At 44.9% G+C, this 16,872-nt stretch overlaps 1 protein-coding gene across 1 annotated transcript in view; it reads left to right on the plus strand.

Annotated features, from left to right (window-relative positions):
* Positions 1–16,872, plus strand: part of MTHFD1 (methylenetetrahydrofolate dehydrogenase, cyclohydrolase and formyltetrahydrofolate synthetase 1) — a 62,426-nt gene that overhangs the window by 22,126 nt on the left and 23,428 nt on the right. The window contains exons 3-15 of the mRNA XM_030319280.2: positions 653–712; positions 1,393–1,446; positions 2,534–2,670; positions 2,810–2,910; positions 5,201–5,337; positions 6,174–6,285; positions 11,123–11,250; positions 11,818–11,915; positions 12,551–12,724; positions 13,358–13,494; positions 15,019–15,065; positions 15,953–16,060; positions 16,203–16,277. Of these exons, the coding sequence (XP_030175140.1) occupies positions 653–712; positions 1,393–1,446; positions 2,534–2,670; positions 2,810–2,910; positions 5,201–5,337; positions 6,174–6,285; positions 11,123–11,250; positions 11,818–11,915; positions 12,551–12,724; positions 13,358–13,494; positions 15,019–15,065; positions 15,953–16,060; positions 16,203–16,277 (1,368 nt within the window). The remainder of the gene's footprint in view (positions 1–652; positions 713–1,392; positions 1,447–2,533; positions 2,671–2,809; positions 2,911–5,200; positions 5,338–6,173; positions 6,286–11,122; positions 11,251–11,817; positions 11,916–12,550; positions 12,725–13,357; positions 13,495–15,018; positions 15,066–15,952; positions 16,061–16,202; positions 16,278–16,872) is intronic.

Genomic DNA, 16,872 nt, shown 5'->3' on the forward strand with positions numbered 1-16,872 from the left:
GAGGGAACCCAGTGAGACCGGCATGGTAGTCAGAGGGTTTGCTCCTGTACCACAACACTTTGCTCTCTGTCTTGAGGGCATCGGACTGCCCTCTGCCTCACATAGCTCTTCCGAGTAAGCTAGGATTAGCTCCACCCCAGCAGGTTTCTCTTCTCTGTGTAACTGGGCAAGAGAATTTTCCACTGGGAAATTGGGGGGTGGGAGAGAGGGTGCCCAATATACCTTCTGGGTTTTCCTGACTCCCACAGCTATGGTGTTTCTCTTGCCTGATGACAGTTCAGCCCTCCATGCTCTGTGGTTCTGTACGGCAGCTCCAAGGCAGATTCCACATGTTTCAGGCAAGCCTGTGGCTCCTTTGTTTAGTTCCCATGGCAGATGCAGATGTCCCCTCCTTTATTACTTTTTTTTTTTTTTTTTTTGCCTTGTGGCTTTTTCAGTGGGAATCAGGTGGGCCTTGTTTGAGGAGGGATCGGTAACACCACTGTGTTCATATCTCCGTTCTGCCCCAACATTCTCCTATTCTCCTGTGAAGTCCTCTGCAACAAGAATCTCATGATTAAACATTCCTTTTATCAAAACTAAAACTTTAGAAGCTTTTCTGTACACTTTGCCTTTCCTTGATCGTCTGATTTGCATGTATTTATTATTCTAGGTTGGCGACAGAGATGATTCTAATCTTTATATAAATGTGAAGCTGAAGGCTGCGGAAGAGGTAAAGCCCGGAAGGGCAGCGCCGTCACCCCCAGCCCACCCCCTCCCCAGGTCTTGTTGGTGACCCCGTGCCCTTTGTGCCCTCCCTGTAAAAGCTTTCATTGCCCATAGCAGGTTTGAGTCAGAAATGCAGGGCTGAAGCTGCAGCCTCCGGTTTACCCTGGAATGTTTTCTAATCAGTGATGTGCCGACTTCCCAAAGAGCAGGAACAGTGGACGTGAAATTGCTTTAGTACAGTGGTGACAATGAACAAGTAAAGGATGAATGGGTCAAAGTGAGAGACTCATTCTTCAGACCATACGGGGGTGTGAGGTGCCTGGGTGGCTCAGTCAGTTAAGCAGTTAAGTGTTTGACTTTTGATTTCAGCTCAGGTCATGATCTCACGGTTCTCGAGATCGAGCCCGTGTCGGGCTCTGCCCTAGCATAGCGGAGCCTGCTTGGGATTCTCTCTCCCTTTCTCTTTGCCCCTCCCCTGCTTCTGTGTGTGTGTGTGTGTGTGTGTGTGTGTGTGTGTGTGCGCGCGCACGCACGCACATTTTCTTTCTCTCTTTAAATAAATAAAAGCAAGCATACAAGGGTGAAAGGGTGACTAAGGCCATCTGATTTGTTAGTCACATTGGTTAAAAGAAATGGGCCCATGTCTGACATTCTCTTGCCTGTTTTAAATGTTCATTTTTGCAGATTGGGATCAAAGCCACGCACATTAAGTTACCAAGAACAGCCACAGAATCTGAGGTGAGCTGTGAGGAATTGACTGTTAAGAGGGGCAGCTAAAGTGCTTTCATCTCTGGTCTTTGGTTTAGTGGAATTTTAGGGATTGGTACATTCACCATATGAAAGACCTTGAGGTAATTCTTTCTTTGCAGACTCTGCTTCCAGAAAATTTCTGAAACACCCAGAGTAAATGGTGCCATCCTGGGGTATGGCTGTGTGCATACTCAGTGCGTGATCACAGTGTCTTTTGCTTCAAACCCCCTGCAGTATTCACTACAAACCAATCCCGGACCTGTAGCTGTTTGCCTTTTAAAAACCAAATATGGGGGCGCCTGGGTGGCTCAGTCGGTTAAGCGGCCGACTTCGGCTCAGGTCATGATCTCACAGTCTGTGAGTTTGAGCCCTGCGTTGGGCTCTGTGCTGACAGCTCAGAGCCTGTTTCCGATTCTGTGTCTCCCTCTCTCTGACCCTCCCCTGTTCATGCTCTGTCTCTCTCTGTCTCAAAAATAAATAAACGTTAAAAAAAAATGTTTAAAAAAAAAAAATAAAAACCAAATATGTATTCCATTTATGTGATGTTCAAGAATAGGCCAAACAGGTCATTAGTGATTAAACTCAGAAGTGTAGTTGCCTGAGGGTGCAGGGGTAACTGTGAAGGGGCAGGAGGGAGAAAGAACTTTTTGAGGTCATGGAAATGTTCTACGTTCTGTGTCCAGTGGGGTAGCTACTAGCCCCCTGTGGCCGTTTAATTAGAATGAAACAAAATGTAAAATTCAGTTCCTTGGTTGTGCTAGCCATGTTGACAAGCATTCAGTAGACATTACTGTGTGGTAAGGGCACATTATAGAACATTTCTGTCATCACAGATCTTGGTTTGGGTGAGTAACATGGCTATTGCTATTAAAGTTCTTAGCTCTTTTTCTTGATGGTGTTCTTAGCAGACACTGAAGATTACATATGGTGTTAGAATTGCTCTCAGGTTCAAGGGGAGGTACATTCTAAGAGGACTACGATTAAACTCCTGGGGGAAAATAGGGCAACCAAAAAGCGTTTCTCCACCTTTTTGGTTTCTGTGTATAACACAAATTGTGTGCGCTGTTTCTTTTAGGTGTTGAGGTACGTTACATTGTTGAATGAAGACCTCACTGTACATGGTTTCATAGTGCAGCTACCTTTAGATTCAGAGAACCCCATTAACACCGAAGCAGTGGTCAATGCCATTGTACCCGAAAAGGATGTGGATGGGTGAGTGCGCCTCGGCTCTCTGTGTCACATTGCATGATTCCAATTATATTTCTGTTTCCAGAACAAACCATATGTGCTTCTGGAGAGTAAAGACATCTAATTATCTTTATTTCTCCCTTCATTGCTTTAATTGTTTTAGATTGACTAGCATCAGTGCTGGAAAACTTGCTAGAGGTGACCTCCATGACTGTTTCATCCCTTGTACACCTAAAGGATGCTTGGAGCTCATCAAAGAGACAGGTAAAAACAAATGTGAAAACTGGGGCGCCTGGGTGGCGCAGTCGGTTAAGCGTCCGACTTCAGCCAGGTCACGATCTCGCGGTCCGTGAGTTCGAGCCCCGCGTCAGGCTCTGGGCTGATGGCTCGGAGCCTGGAGCCTGTTTCCGATTCTGTGTCTCCCTCCCTCTCTGCCCCTCCCCCGTTCATGCTCTGTCTCTCTCTGTCCCAAAAATAAATGAAAACGTTGAAAAAAAAATTAAAAAAAAAAAAGAAAACAAAGCACCATTTCTTGGGTCTGGTCTTGACCCATGGAGGTAAGGGGGAGGTACACTATGGGCCCTAAATGAATGGACTTGATTGGCACAACGACCTGTCGGCTGGGGGCTTTTCCTAAATTCTCAAACTTTTTCGACAGCTCTATGGATTAGGTACTGTTACCGTTTGACAGCTTGAGAAAACAGGCTCCGAGAGACGCATAACTTGTCCCAGAGGCAGCCATGTCAAGATGTGAGCTCAGGGTTATTTGAGTTCAACGAAATTTATTTATTTAATTATTTGTTTTTGTTTTTATTGTTTTTTGTTTGTTTGTTTTCAAAGAAGTTTGCTTTTTATGGAAAAGTAACTTACAGAGTCCTAAGAATTCAGACAAAGTGAAAAGTCCCAACCCCCCACACGGGCACTGAGTTGAGTTTGAGGACTTGACAGATGGCTGGAAACAGATCTCTTGAACAGTTGGCCATATTACCCCACCACCTAGTCAACATCTTGGTGTTTTAATTTCATCATGAACACTTTTTGCAGAGGTTATTTTTTACCAGGAAATGTGTCCTATTTAAAGGAAGTGGATCAGAAGTTTCAAGTGGAAAATGCTGGCCAACGTATATGAACATTTTCTGTGGTTGGCAAGAAAAGGTTAAGCTGTAAGCCTCGGGACAGCTATTACTGTTCAGTCCTCCAACTAAATTTATATACTCTAAAGCATATTTAGCAAACGATGCATTACAGAAGCAAATCCCATGAGCCACAGCAGCTTCTCTGCCCCAACACAGCTTCAAGTCCTTCTCTGAATCCTCGAAAGTCTATAATAAGGTACCTTTCAGACACCTCAGACTTTGAGGGCTTTACTTCTAGATGCTTATGATATTAGCATTACATAGAAGCTTATCTTTTTTGAATAAAATTAATGTTATACAGGAAGCACAGTTTAAAATAAGCCACCTTAAATAAGCAAGAGTCCACCCAAGCCGGGCTGCATAGAGGAGCTCAGGTGGAGTCTTTGAGGTCTTACCCCTGCTTTCTTCTTGTGGTGGCTCATTCTTGGGCTCTCCTTGGCTGCCCTGAGCATCTCCAGCCTTGTGCCTGACAGTCATACGATTAGCTCTCATTGGCCAGGGACAGAAATGTGAGTGAGGGGCACCTGGGTGGCTCAGTCGGTTAAGCATCCAACTCTTGATTTCAGCTCAGGTCATGATCTCATGGTTTGTGACTTTGAGCTGCACATCGGGCTCTGTGCTGACTCACAGAACCTGCTTGGAATTCTCTCTCTCCCTCTCTGTCTGCCCCTCCCGTGATCATGTACTCGCTCTCTCTCTCCCTCTCTTTTTCTCTCAAAATAAATAAAGAAAATATTTAAAAAATAAAAAAGAAAAGAAATGTGGGGGAGTACCCAGATCATCTCCTTTAATGAGTAGAGTATGTCAGTCCTGGAAAGGACATTGGGATAGTGCCAGAAGAATGGATGCTGAGTCATCAAAAAAGAAAGCTTTCTGCTGCATTTAAAGTTCCCCTTTATCACTTCCCTGCAAATAATCCTGTGGCTCAGGCCCTATGCCAAAAGAGAAATCTGGATGAGGAACTACATAAATAAACTTACCAGAGTTGGAAAGAATTACTGATACTCCTCTAATTTCCTTTGCTTCTGTCCAGCACGTCATATGTACCCTATTTGTTATAACTATTTTTCCCATGTAAGTAAATCTACTGTCTTCCATATGGCTGTTTAGCTGTATGTCAGGGTTTCTTTCTTCTTTGAGTGTAGGTTTTCTTCCCACTCTCCTATGACTCAATGAATGGATCTTGGCTTAGTCTGCTCCCCAAAACCCACAGCAAGAAAGGCACAGTATAAGTCCCAATTTGCAGCTGAAAGCCTAGAGCTGAGACTATTATTGCCAAAGAAGGGATGTTTTTAGGAAGATTTCTGTTTGATGCTCAGAACCCGTGTTTGTGCACTTGTTCTGAATTTTCCCATTTAGGTGGTGTGTGAAGAGGCGACTTCTCCCCACACTCTGACTCACCCTGGCTGTTCTTTCAGGGGTGCAGATTGCTGGAAGTCACGCCGTGGTGGTCGGGCGCAGTAAGATAGTCGGTGCGCCCATGCATGACCTGCTTCTGTGGAACCATGCCACAGTGACCACCTGCCACTCCAAGACCGCCAACCTAGGCGAGGAGGTAAGGGGACCGCAGCGGAGTGGAAGGGTTCTGTGTGTGCCTTACGCACACGTGTGCGGTGGGCGTTCTCACCTGGTTTTCAGTGCAGAAACTGCCACGTACTTCATTCAATATCTCATTTAACCCCTACAGCAACTCCCTTAATTCCTGTCTCATTTTACATGATGAGGAAACAAATTCTACTTAAAAACTTGCCCAAGTTGTACAGATTTTGCTCTGATCGTATTCTTTCTTTACCAGTCTGCCTCGTGGGAAGGTAGGGATTCGCAGTATAGAAACTGGGATGGATCACAGCAGCCAGATCGCAGATGTGTGACACAGTGGGGGCCTCAGAGGTGGAGGTGCTCCTGAGGGGGGTGTGGACGGTGGTCCCCTGGACCCCTGTCACATCTTGTTCTTGACCCTGCATCAGATCCCGGAGCCTAAGAATCTCACGTGTACCTATCCCGGCTGACAACGCACCTTCTCTTTTAATCCCCCCGAAGCAGTGCTCTGCAGGAGGTGCTGGTCCCCGTACTGCGTAGGAGAGGGGGCAGCCTCCCAATGCCTCGTAATTTAGAGCCGGGCCTGTGGCTCCAAGCCAGTGCTCCTCCCTGCCCTACGTGTTTTCATCACGTTCCCCATTCGGGAAGATTTTAGTAGCGGGGAGCATTTTGGCACATGGAGGAATGAGCCCATAGGAACTGTCAGACGTGGTGTGTGGTCTGCATAAAATAGCTGATGACATTGAACAAGTTCATACAAAGCTCAGGGATGTCTGTTCCACATGTACGTTTTTATTTGTTTGTTTTATGTCTCACTGTTTAATTTCTCAAATCAAAATCCTCTTTTCCTAGGTAAATAAAGGTGACATCCTGGTGGTTGCAACTGGTCAGCCCGAAATGGTAAAAGGGGAGTGGATCAAGCCTGGGGCAATAGTCATCGACTGTGGGATCAATTATATCCCCGGTGAGTGCCGCTGGAGGATGCAGGTGCTGTCTGGTGTAGGGTGGGCAGAGGAAGACATCTAGGTCATCACGTGAAGCCTACGTGAGAACCTCTTGTCCCATTTCAGGCTCGAAGTGCTAAGGTTCAGAGCAAGTGCCCTGCCCGTGGTGCATGCAGTTAGATGACAGCCTGATGGCGGAGCTGCTGATTTTAGCCACCGGGCTGTGCATTTCCTGAGATGGCTTTGCCTAAGGAGAGGGTGGGGGAGGGGGCACGAGGGGGATCTCACAGCTGCCTTGCCTTCACGCAGAGGTCACCCTTTATTTTTAACAAAGGATGAGTGGATTTAAAATGCAACATAGGGGCGCCTGGGTGGCGCAGTCGGTTGGGCGTCCGACTTCAGCCAGGTCACGATCTCGCGGTCCGTGAGTTCGAGCCCCGCGTCAGGCTCTGGGCTGATGGCTCAGAGCCTGGAGCCTGTTTCCGATTCTGTGTCTCCCTCTCTCTCTCTGCCCCTCCCCCGTTCATGCTCTGTCTCTCTCTGTCCCAAATAAATAAATAAACGTTGAAAAAAAAATTTAAAAAAAAATAAAATGCAACATGATCTTTGCAGAATGTTCGGTGCCTCCAGGAGAGGGGCTAGCTTTGCCAAGACTCCCATAGGAGGGCTTTACTGAGAAGGCTTGGACCCAGACCCTTCCAGGCAGAGAGAGTAAAGCCAGCGCACTGTCATTCCCTCCCAATTGTTCCCTGTGTCAGATTCATTTTTAAATATCAGAAATTTTCCCTGTCTTCTGTCTTCGGTGTCTCCAGTGAGTGTTAACCCTCGCAGGTGGACGCCCTGCTGTGCGCTGGTTACTGGTCTCCCACGGCCAGCTGACTCCCACGCACATCCATCTGCGAGTTCTTGCCGTGTTGGTGGGTCTTGACGTGGAGCTTCTTCCTCCCACATTACCTGTCAAACTCCTCAGCCCCACCCTGGTTTCAGCCAGCTCTGTGGCCGTTTATCTCACACCACTTTGTGAACACGTGTCTTCACGTGTTGCCGAGTGGACCACGTGCCCTTCTCTGCCCGCGCCTTGCTTGTCCCTGGCGGCTTCTATCCCCACACCCTCTGCAGTGGGTGGTTCCCTCACGGTGACGTTTTCAAAATTTGACAGGATGATACAGTGAATAAAACTGTACACGTGCCTCACAGATTCAAGAAAGGAACAGCCTTTCATCAGACAGCTGTTTCTGTGCATCACACACCAGGGCAGGCCTTGGGCTACGTGGTCGGAAAAACTCCACTTTGATCTTCAGTTTAAGCCACTTCCTCTCTATCTCTCCTTCTCTTGAAAATCCTTCTCTCCCTCCCTCCCCGCCCACAGAACTTGGTGTCTCTTTTACTGTGTGTGGTGTCCTGTGCTGTCCTCCACCTTGGAGCCGTGGTCTCTGCAGTTCCTTGTCTAGCTTTATGCCCTCTAACTGCTGGCACTCCCACCTGTTGAATTGTTGAAGGGAGTTTCAGCAAGAATATTGGGTTTTTTTTCCCCCTTCCCATCTCAAGTTTGAAACATAGACACTAAGCTGCCAGGAACATTAGTCACTGTCAAGCCTTCACCATTTTTAACCTCCCTCCCACTCTCCTTACTGTGCTTTTAAGACAGTAGCTCATAATTGATCACTCATTTTCTTGTAGTGTAATTATCTAATGGGTGATAAAGAAATTGCTCTCCTACAACTCCTCACTTTGAGTACTTGTGATATGACATTCAAGCCCATTCTGTTTAAAACCTTGCATCTTCTGTATCATATTTCTGCATTTTGGCATTTTGGGGGGCAGGGAGGGGGATTTGAGAGATTTGAGAAGATAGAAGAAAAAAACACCTGGATAGGAATCTTGAGTCCCACAGGCATGAAATGTTGACTTACACATGAAACTCCCCATCCTGTTCACATTTATTCCTCACACAGATGTTGAAATATGAGTAAGAGCAAATCAATATCTGGTCAGCTGTGTTTTTACTGATCTGGGGTATTTAGTAAATAAGTTTTGATAAGGCTGGATTTTATTGTTTCCTTCTCAAATTATCTTTAGTAAGCCAAGCAGGAAGTCTGCTTTTATGTGTTTCTCTTCTGCTCTGAACTTGAATCTTAAAAGTATTCCTTTTCTTTTTTTTTGGAAAAAAAAAAACAAAAAACAACTTAATTCATTCTTAATTTGGCAAATGTCTTAGGATATTATCCCTGCGTGGACCATGCAAATGACTTTTTTTCTTTAAAGTTTTTTTTGAGAGAAAAAGCATGAGGAGGAGGAAGGGGAGAGACAGAGAGAGAGAGAGAGAGAGAGAGAGAAAGAGAGAGAGAGAGAGAGAGAGAGAGAGAATCCCAAGCAGGCTCTATCCTGTCCGTAGAGCCTGACATGGGGCCTGAGATCATGACCTGAGCCAAAATCAAGAGTCAAACCGACACCCAACTGACCAAGCCACCCAGATGCCCTGCAAATGATTTAAATAATCAAAATATAAGTCAGGATACGGCCCAATTACAGAACATGATGCCTTGAAAATGAACATTGGCAAAGAATAGTATTTAGTTCCTCCAGTCCACCCACTGGTCTGTAACTCAGTGATTGGATTTTGTACCTATAATTCACAATGAAAGAGAAATTCTAGGGCTCAGATAAATAACCAGAATGTTTATTGGTTAGTGAAACCATACACTTAGTTTGAGAAGTGGTGACTTTTTCTACTGACCACATCATACTTTACACAAAACACTGGACATGTACCAGAGGGCACTCGGGTCAACCCTAATAGTGTTGATTCAGAAGCAAAACAGAGCTCATCTAGTGTAGCAGTTGTACAGTGATTGATATGTCTCCTATATATGGAGACACTAAAATGACTAGCATGAATAAATAGGAAGAGGTGCAGGGCATTTTATTTTTAAAAAAATTTTTTTTTTTCAACGTTTATTTATTTTTGGGACAGAGAGAGACAGAGCATGAACGGGGGAGGGGCAGAGAGAGAGGGAGACACAGAATGGGAAACAGGCTCCAGGCTCTGAGCCATCAGCCCAGAGCCCGACGCGGGGCTGGAACTCACGGACCGCGAGATCGTGACCTGGCTGAAGTCGGACGCTTAACCGACTGCGCCACCCAGGCGCCCCAGGGCATTTTAGACTAATGTCCATGTTAGACTATTGAAACCTGTACAGTAGCTCTTAGCCATAGCTCCTTGGCATTTTGAAATGACTATAGGGGCGCCTGGGTGGCCCGGTCGGTTAAGCGTCCGACTTTGGCTCAGATCATGATCTCACGGTCCGTGAGTTCGAGCCCCGCGTCGGGCTCTGTGCTGACAGCTCAGAGCCTGGAGCCTGTTTCAGATTCTGTGTCTCCCTCTCTCTCTGCCCCTCCCCTGTTCATGCTCTGTCTCTCTTTCTCTGTCTCAAAAATAAATAAACGTTAAAAAAAATTTTTTTAATTAAAAAAAAAAAATGAAATGACTATAGGGTTCTGAGAGGAAATGTTCTGTGGTAGCTTGCTTTATAATTTAGCAACCTGAAACTATCCCAAGGAGAGATATTCTCCAGCTCCTTATAGTACATATAGAAAATATCCTATGTATCTAGGATGGGAAGAGAAACCCTTGTTTAGAGAACGCTTTTTAAAAAAAATTTTTTTTAATGTTTATTCATTCCTGGAAGAGAGAGACAGAGTGCAAACAGGGGTGGGGCAGAGAGAGAGGGAGACACAGAATCTGAAACAGGCTCCAGGCTCTGAACTGTCAGCACAGAGCCCAACACGGGGCTCAAACTCATGAACCGCGAGGTTGTGACCTGAGCCGAAGTCGGATACTAAACCAACTAAGCCACCCAGGCGCTCCTAGAGAATGCTTTTTCGATTTCAAGAATGCACACAATTTCTTACTTGATTCTCAGTGAGCTTGTGAAATAGGTAGTGTCAGTCCTTTGCAATCTTTGGCCTTCTGGTCAGGAAGGAGCCCACAGAGGCTAAGGACTGGCAGTCAGCTGATCCTAGAACTTAGATCTCTTGAAGTCTGACTTTTGGCTACATCCTGAAGTTTGCTCTGTCGGTTGTGGTGATCTGATCAAACAGAAGGGGTGAAATGGCTAAGATCCTACCAGATCCTGCCTCGGGAGCCTTAGAGCTGCAGGGTCTAGCCCTGTCCCCCATCCCCTCCCGGAAGTGCACTGAAGCCAAGTAGAGGAGGTACTTTGTGTGAGTGAGCAGTGATGCATCACTGGGTTTTGTTCTCTCGAATAGCTGTTCTTTGCTGGTGAGATTTGTAGTTGTTCTGATTTCCTTTTAAGGGAAGCGTAATTATATTCTTTGCCTTTTGCATACATTTAAGTAGCTGCTTGTCTCTGGAATTGGATGTTGAATTGTTCCTCCAGCTCACGCATGGAGCTTACAAAGTGCTGACAGTTGCTGTAGAAACGGTATCTGGCAGCTGTGACATAGTTGGAGCTTTGTGCACCAAAAAATTCCTTTGTAGGCCTTGGCAAATTAACATTTTAAAAGGTGCTCATTACATACTGGGTAGTTGGTTTTAAGAATAAAAAACAGTTGGTATTTTATTTGCCACATGACTGCAAAAGGATTCTCCTGGTTCTGAAACACCACTTATGCAACTTGTGAATTTTTGCAGGTAAAGTAAGTTTCTACCTAGAAAATAGCAAACACCTGTCATCCTATAGCTTTTTAGTAAAGTAGATGTTTGAGCCTGATGGGAATACACACCCTAAACTCTAGTTATTGGTGCAAGCTGTCATACTCAATCACTTAACTTGGAAATAAACACCACGATTGCAATTGTGAGACCTTGCCTTGCTTTTTTCCCCCCTTGACCAGATGATACAAAACCAAATGGGAGAAAAGTTGTGGGTGATGTGGCCTACAATGAGGCCAAAGAGAGGGCGGGCTTCATCACTCCTGTTCCTGGCGGTGTGGGGCCCATGACGGTGGCAATGCTAATGCAGGTGCGTGTGAATGGAAGTTTCTGCACTGGGGGTCAACTGGACTTACTGTGATTATTTTGCAGTAAATACAAATATTGAATCATTGTGTTGTACAGCTGAAACTAATACTGTTGTATGCCAGGAAAAAAAAAGTTTTTCTAATGGTTGTAAAAAGCTGCTAGAATTCAAGTTATTGCTTTTAAGTAAGGATGTGAATCTATTGAAGGAGAAAAAGGGACTGTTAGAACAGAGATATAGAACCAGTTCTATTAGTAGGGCAAGGTAGGGATGGCACAATGGGGATTTACTCTGGAGTATCAGAACCTTAGGAAAAGGAAAGTGCGAACCCACAGCTCTGCTAAGTGCACTTTGTCTTGCTTGCCCTTGTTGATACACACACAAGCTGAGATGGGGCGAACCCAGGGCACTTTAGCGGCTGTAGATTCTTGCCTAGGATTGAAGCATGTTTATAGGGGGGTCATAAAGCTGTTCATTTTGTGGTTGAACTGGAGTGACTTGGGATTTGGAATTGAGGTGGAAGTTAAAATAACCACTTCTTCTAAGTTCCATTTGTGACCTTTCGTTTAGAGCACAGTAGAGAGTGCAAAGCGTTTCCTGGAGAAATTTAAGCCAGGAAAGTGGACGATCCGGTATAACAGCCTTAATCTCAAGACACCTGTTCCCAGGTAAAAATAAAATTTTACGGGTTTAAAACTTTGTGGATTATCTGCTTTTAGCTCATGGATACCATGGCTACATATGTGCCACCTCCAGAAGCGCCATCAGTGGTCGGGGTGGGTCGTTCCTAGGATGCAGTTAAATAAATTCAGTGAGTCAGGGCACCTGGGTGTCCCAGTCGGTTAAGTGTCCGACTTCAGCTCAGGTCATGACTCACGGTTTGTGAGTTCGAGCCCCGCGTTGGGCTCTGGGCTGACAGCTCTGAACCTGGAGCCTGCTTCAGATTCTGTCTCCCTCTCTCTCTGCCCCTTTGCCACTCATGCTGTCTCTCTTTCTCTCTCTCTCAAAAATCAACATTGAAAAAAATTTTAAAGGGGCACCTGGGTGGCTCAGTCGGTTAAGCGTCCAACTTCAGCTCAGGTCACGATCTCATGGTTCGTGAGTTCAAGCCCTACGTCGGGCTCTGTGTGGACAGCTCAGAACCTGGAGCCTGCTTCAGACTCTGTGCCTCCCTCTCTCTGCCCCAACCCCACTCACGCTCTTTCTCTCTCAAAATTAAATAAACATTAAAAAAAAAAATTAAAGTTTTTAAAAAAAGTTCAGTGAGTCAAGACTGATAGATATTTTCTCTGTTTCCTGTAAGTGACATTGACATATCACGATCTTGCAAGCCGAAGTCCATTGGAAGCCTGGCTCGGGAAATTGGTCTGCTCTCTGAAGAGGTAGAATTGTACGGTGAGACAAAGGCCAAGGTTCTGCTGTCAGCACTGGAACGCCTGAAGCACCAACCCGATGGAAAATACGTGGTGGTGACCGGGTATGGTTGTTACTCGTTTGCTCTTGGAATCGTAATCCTGATTATTGTTATCAAAGATTGCATTTCCTCTTAGCATATATATGAGAAGTTTCCTTTCATTTGGTTTCGGCATTTTCACGTGTGTTTAGTCTCATTTGACTCTTAACAGCAACCCTGTGAGGTAATTAAGAGTAGATTCTAACCCTTTGGAGATGAGAAAATTTGTCAAGGTTATCCATCTAGTAGGGGAAAGAGTTGAGTTTTAAAAGCTTATCTTCAGATGGAATCACCTTTTTTTTTTTTCAACCCCAGATTTTTTTATTCAGTAGATGTATTGAGCATTTATTTTTATGGTTTGGCTGAGTTATACACAATAGCTAATTTTTTAGATTACATCGAGCTATTAAAATTATAGCAGTGTCTCTATAAGATCAAATGTATTTTCTCCTCACAGTGCGAGGGGCTCAATTACAACAGTTTTTTTAAATGTAACATTTTTTTGCAACTTCAGTAAGACTCTTGGAAAAGAACCTTTTCAGGTCTTTCTTCTTCCTTACTATTCAGGTTAAAAATTATTCTCTAGGTCTGGCTTAGCGATTCACATAAATTTAATTCCTATAAATTCACTTTCCCTCTTTTGCTTTCACCTTGAAGAATAACTCCAACGCCCCTGGGAGAAGGGAAAAGCACAACTACCATTGGGCTGGTGCAAGCCCTTGGCGCCCATCTTTATCAGAATGTCTTTGCGTGTGTACGACAGCCTTCTCAGGGACCCACCTTTGGAATAAAAGGTATTAGTAGCACTAGACCTTGGGTGGCCAGAGGCCACTGCTTCTCCTTCAGTCCTCCCTGGTCCGCTTGACCCAGGAATGCTTATGGGTCTTCATATAGACACCAGGAATGTCCTCGTGGTGCAGCCCCTATTGTGATGCTTTTGGTGAAGGCTTTTCACCAGATCATCCCAGCTCTTGCTGTCACTGTTTGACACTGCACAGGGGTTCCCTGGGATGGGTAATAATGTAGCGAGAGGTGCTTTTCTATGACTAATAGTCAAGTGTCACAGTAACAATAAAGGTAATCGTAGGTACTGATCATCATGCTGACTTTCTAGAAACAAAGACACCCTACAGCTGTCTCAGCCTGTTGGGAATAAGAAAAGCCTACTGTTACTGAGTATATGCTTTGCGCTGTGTTTTATGCTACGCAGCGTATGCATTTTCTCTTCTAATATGAGATAGTTACCGCTGCCACCAGTTGTCAGCAGCAGTGGCTGGGACTCCCAGAGTAACTTTGTCAAGTGCCAGGGTGGGTGCCATGTCAGTTTCAGACGCTTTAACAGCACTGCCCACACAGGGTTTCTTCTGATTGCACAAAAACATGACGTCACTATTCACTCTCCACCTTTCGTTTTTGGTAGCTGTGGTACTGCAAACATGCTCTTTTCATTTAAAGTATTTTCATTAATCGTAAGTTCGTAGAGTTAGCGTTCTCATGTGCTCGGTGAGAGCATCACATATTCTGCTTGTTCTAGAGACTGCTGCACAGGGCACACCTTTGCTCTTCTGCCTGTAGTAATATATTTTATAAATGTCCCGACTCAGTACACTCTGAGCTTGTCTTACCAACCGTCTTTCAACTTCGGAATGAACCGTTCCCTTGCACTGCTTATTGAACCCAGTATTCTGCTTTTCCTCTTATCACTAATTGCCCCATTTTCATCGCGTGGTCTCTGCCTCACAAAAAACCCACAAAATCTAAACCTCAAATTGACATTCGTCTCACTGATAACCAGAACATTTTGACTGGTCTTTTGTTAATAATCCAAACAGACCGGCAAAAGCTAGCAGTTAAGCTGTTTTCTAACATGTGTCTCCTATTTAGGAAGAAGTACAGTCTCTGTGTTTGTGTTTGGCGTGTATATTTTAAACATTCCTTTTTTTAAAATGCCAGCGTAGCATTTATGAGAGTAGGAAATTGAGCAGAGTTGCCTTTATGTAACTGTAGGCTGGGTCTTTTAACAAATGTTAGGAATCATGGGGAACCTGTCTCTAAAGATAATGAGTAGGTATGTATGTGTTCATGGTTTTGTCATTTAGAGTCAGATTTCAACGGAGACTATTCAGCATGAGCAAGATCAAGTGTTTTAGACTGGTAAAAGAAAATTAGAAAACGCTTGGTCAAAGCTGTCCAAATGGTTGAAAAAAGTAAATAGATAATGTGCGTAGCAGCGACGAAAACCAATTTGCTTTTATTTGATTTGCAAGTGGTGGAGAAACACACTTAACCTGAGTCCTCACCCTTGGCCTGCCCTGTAGGTGGCGCTGCAGGAGGTGGCTACTCCCAGGTCATTCCCATGGAAGAGGTAAAGTGCCTGGAATTTGGTTTCACTTGGACCTTTATTTATAGTTTTTCTTACAGAGATTAACTCTTTTTGTGCAGAGTTCTTAGTGGACAAATGACTTGTTTCTCATCAGAAAGGGGAAAACATCTTAATATGCAGGCTTGTGAGACAGCTTAGTTTTTTTCACATGACAAGGACTTCAAGGTCTGGCTTTCACTGGGAATAATAATTTTAAGCAAGAGATGAAACAAAGCATGGGAATAGGAAGGACCAACACAAGGTGTATTCAGAGCGGTAACTCCAGACACGGGAGCACGGTATGAGCATATAGGCACAGGGCTGCCCTCATGAACCCCTCGGTGCTCACAGTCCAAAGGACAGGAGTGTGCCCTCAGTATCCCGTGGTTGCTCCTGATGCTGGTGGTACGGGGTTTGTGGTTACAGGACGTGTCCCTTCAGGTAAACACCAATTTCTTGTGAGGCTACACAGTCTGTAATTTATGTTTTCTTTTTTTTTTTTTTTTTTTTTAATTTTTTTTTTCAACGTTTATTTATTTTTGGGACAGAGAGAGACAGCATGAACGGGGGAGGGGCAGAGAGAGAGGCAGACACAGAATCGGAAACAGAGTCCAGGCTCTGAGCCATCAGCCCAGAGCCCGACGCGGGGCTCGAACTCACGGACCGCGAGATCGTGACCTGGCTGAAGTCGGACGCTTAACCGACTGCGCCACCCAGGCGCCCTGTAATTTATGTTTTCAAGAGCGATTTGTACCGGGTGTTTGTTTGCTAACTGCTGCCGTCAGGTTTCTGTTAGCTTTAACACAGGGATTGATTTGGTTGTGATACAATGATCATCGGGAAGATGTCGGAGAAGCTGAAAGACTGATGTGGCCTCTGCTCTTTTGTAGTTTAATCTCCACCTCACTGGTGACATCCATGCCATCACCGCAGCCAACAACCTTGTGGCTGCAGCCATTGATGCCCGGATGTTCCACGAACTAACCCAGACAGACAAGGTAGGCTCCTGAGGCCCACAGGCACTTTTGAAAGGGCTGACGCACCCAAACTAATGTTGTTGGTCCCTTGGGTGTTGATGATGCAGGTGGCAAGGCAGGGGGTTCCTCTCACTTCAAAGCCCTTTTCCTCCTTTTCTTTAAGGCTCTCTTTAATCGTTTGGTACCATCAGTAAATGGAGTGAGAAAGTTCTCTGATATCCAGATCCGAAGATTACGGGTGAGATTTTCCCTTGTTCATTTTTGATAATTGTATGAAGTTGGGTGATTAATAAGGAGATACCTATTTTAGATCAAGTTACATCCATAACCGTAACCTTAAGGTCATTGTATACATAACAAAGGTTGGTGGTAGAGGGTATCTCTCATCCATCTGTAAATTATAAGTGGTTAGTCCTGGAATACATACAGCACTGACACCCCCACCCTCAGTCAAGAAGACATACTTCCGGGGCACCCGGGTGTCTCGGTTGGTTAAATGTCCAACTCTTGATTTTGGCTCAGGTCATGATCTCACGGTTCATGAGTTAGAGGCCTGCATCAGGCTTGCGCTGAGTGTGGAGCCTGCTGAAGATTCTCGCTGCCCCTCCCCTCCCTCTCTAAAATAAAAACAAATATATAGTCATTAAACATACATTGTACCCTGTGACCCAGAAATCCTACTCCTAGGTATTTATCCAAGACAAATGTTAAGTTGTGTTCATACAGAAACACGAATGTTTTTAGCAGTTCAACTAATAACCTCCAACATTTAGAAACAACTCTGATGTCCCTTAGTGGATGAACGGATAAACAAACCTGTACTTTTATGCAAT

Source organism: Lynx canadensis, chromosome B3, assembly GCF_007474595.2.
Source record: "Lynx canadensis isolate LIC74 chromosome B3, mLynCan4.pri.v2, whole genome shotgun sequence".
Lineage (NCBI taxonomy): Eukaryota > Metazoa > Chordata > Mammalia > Carnivora > Felidae > Lynx > Lynx canadensis.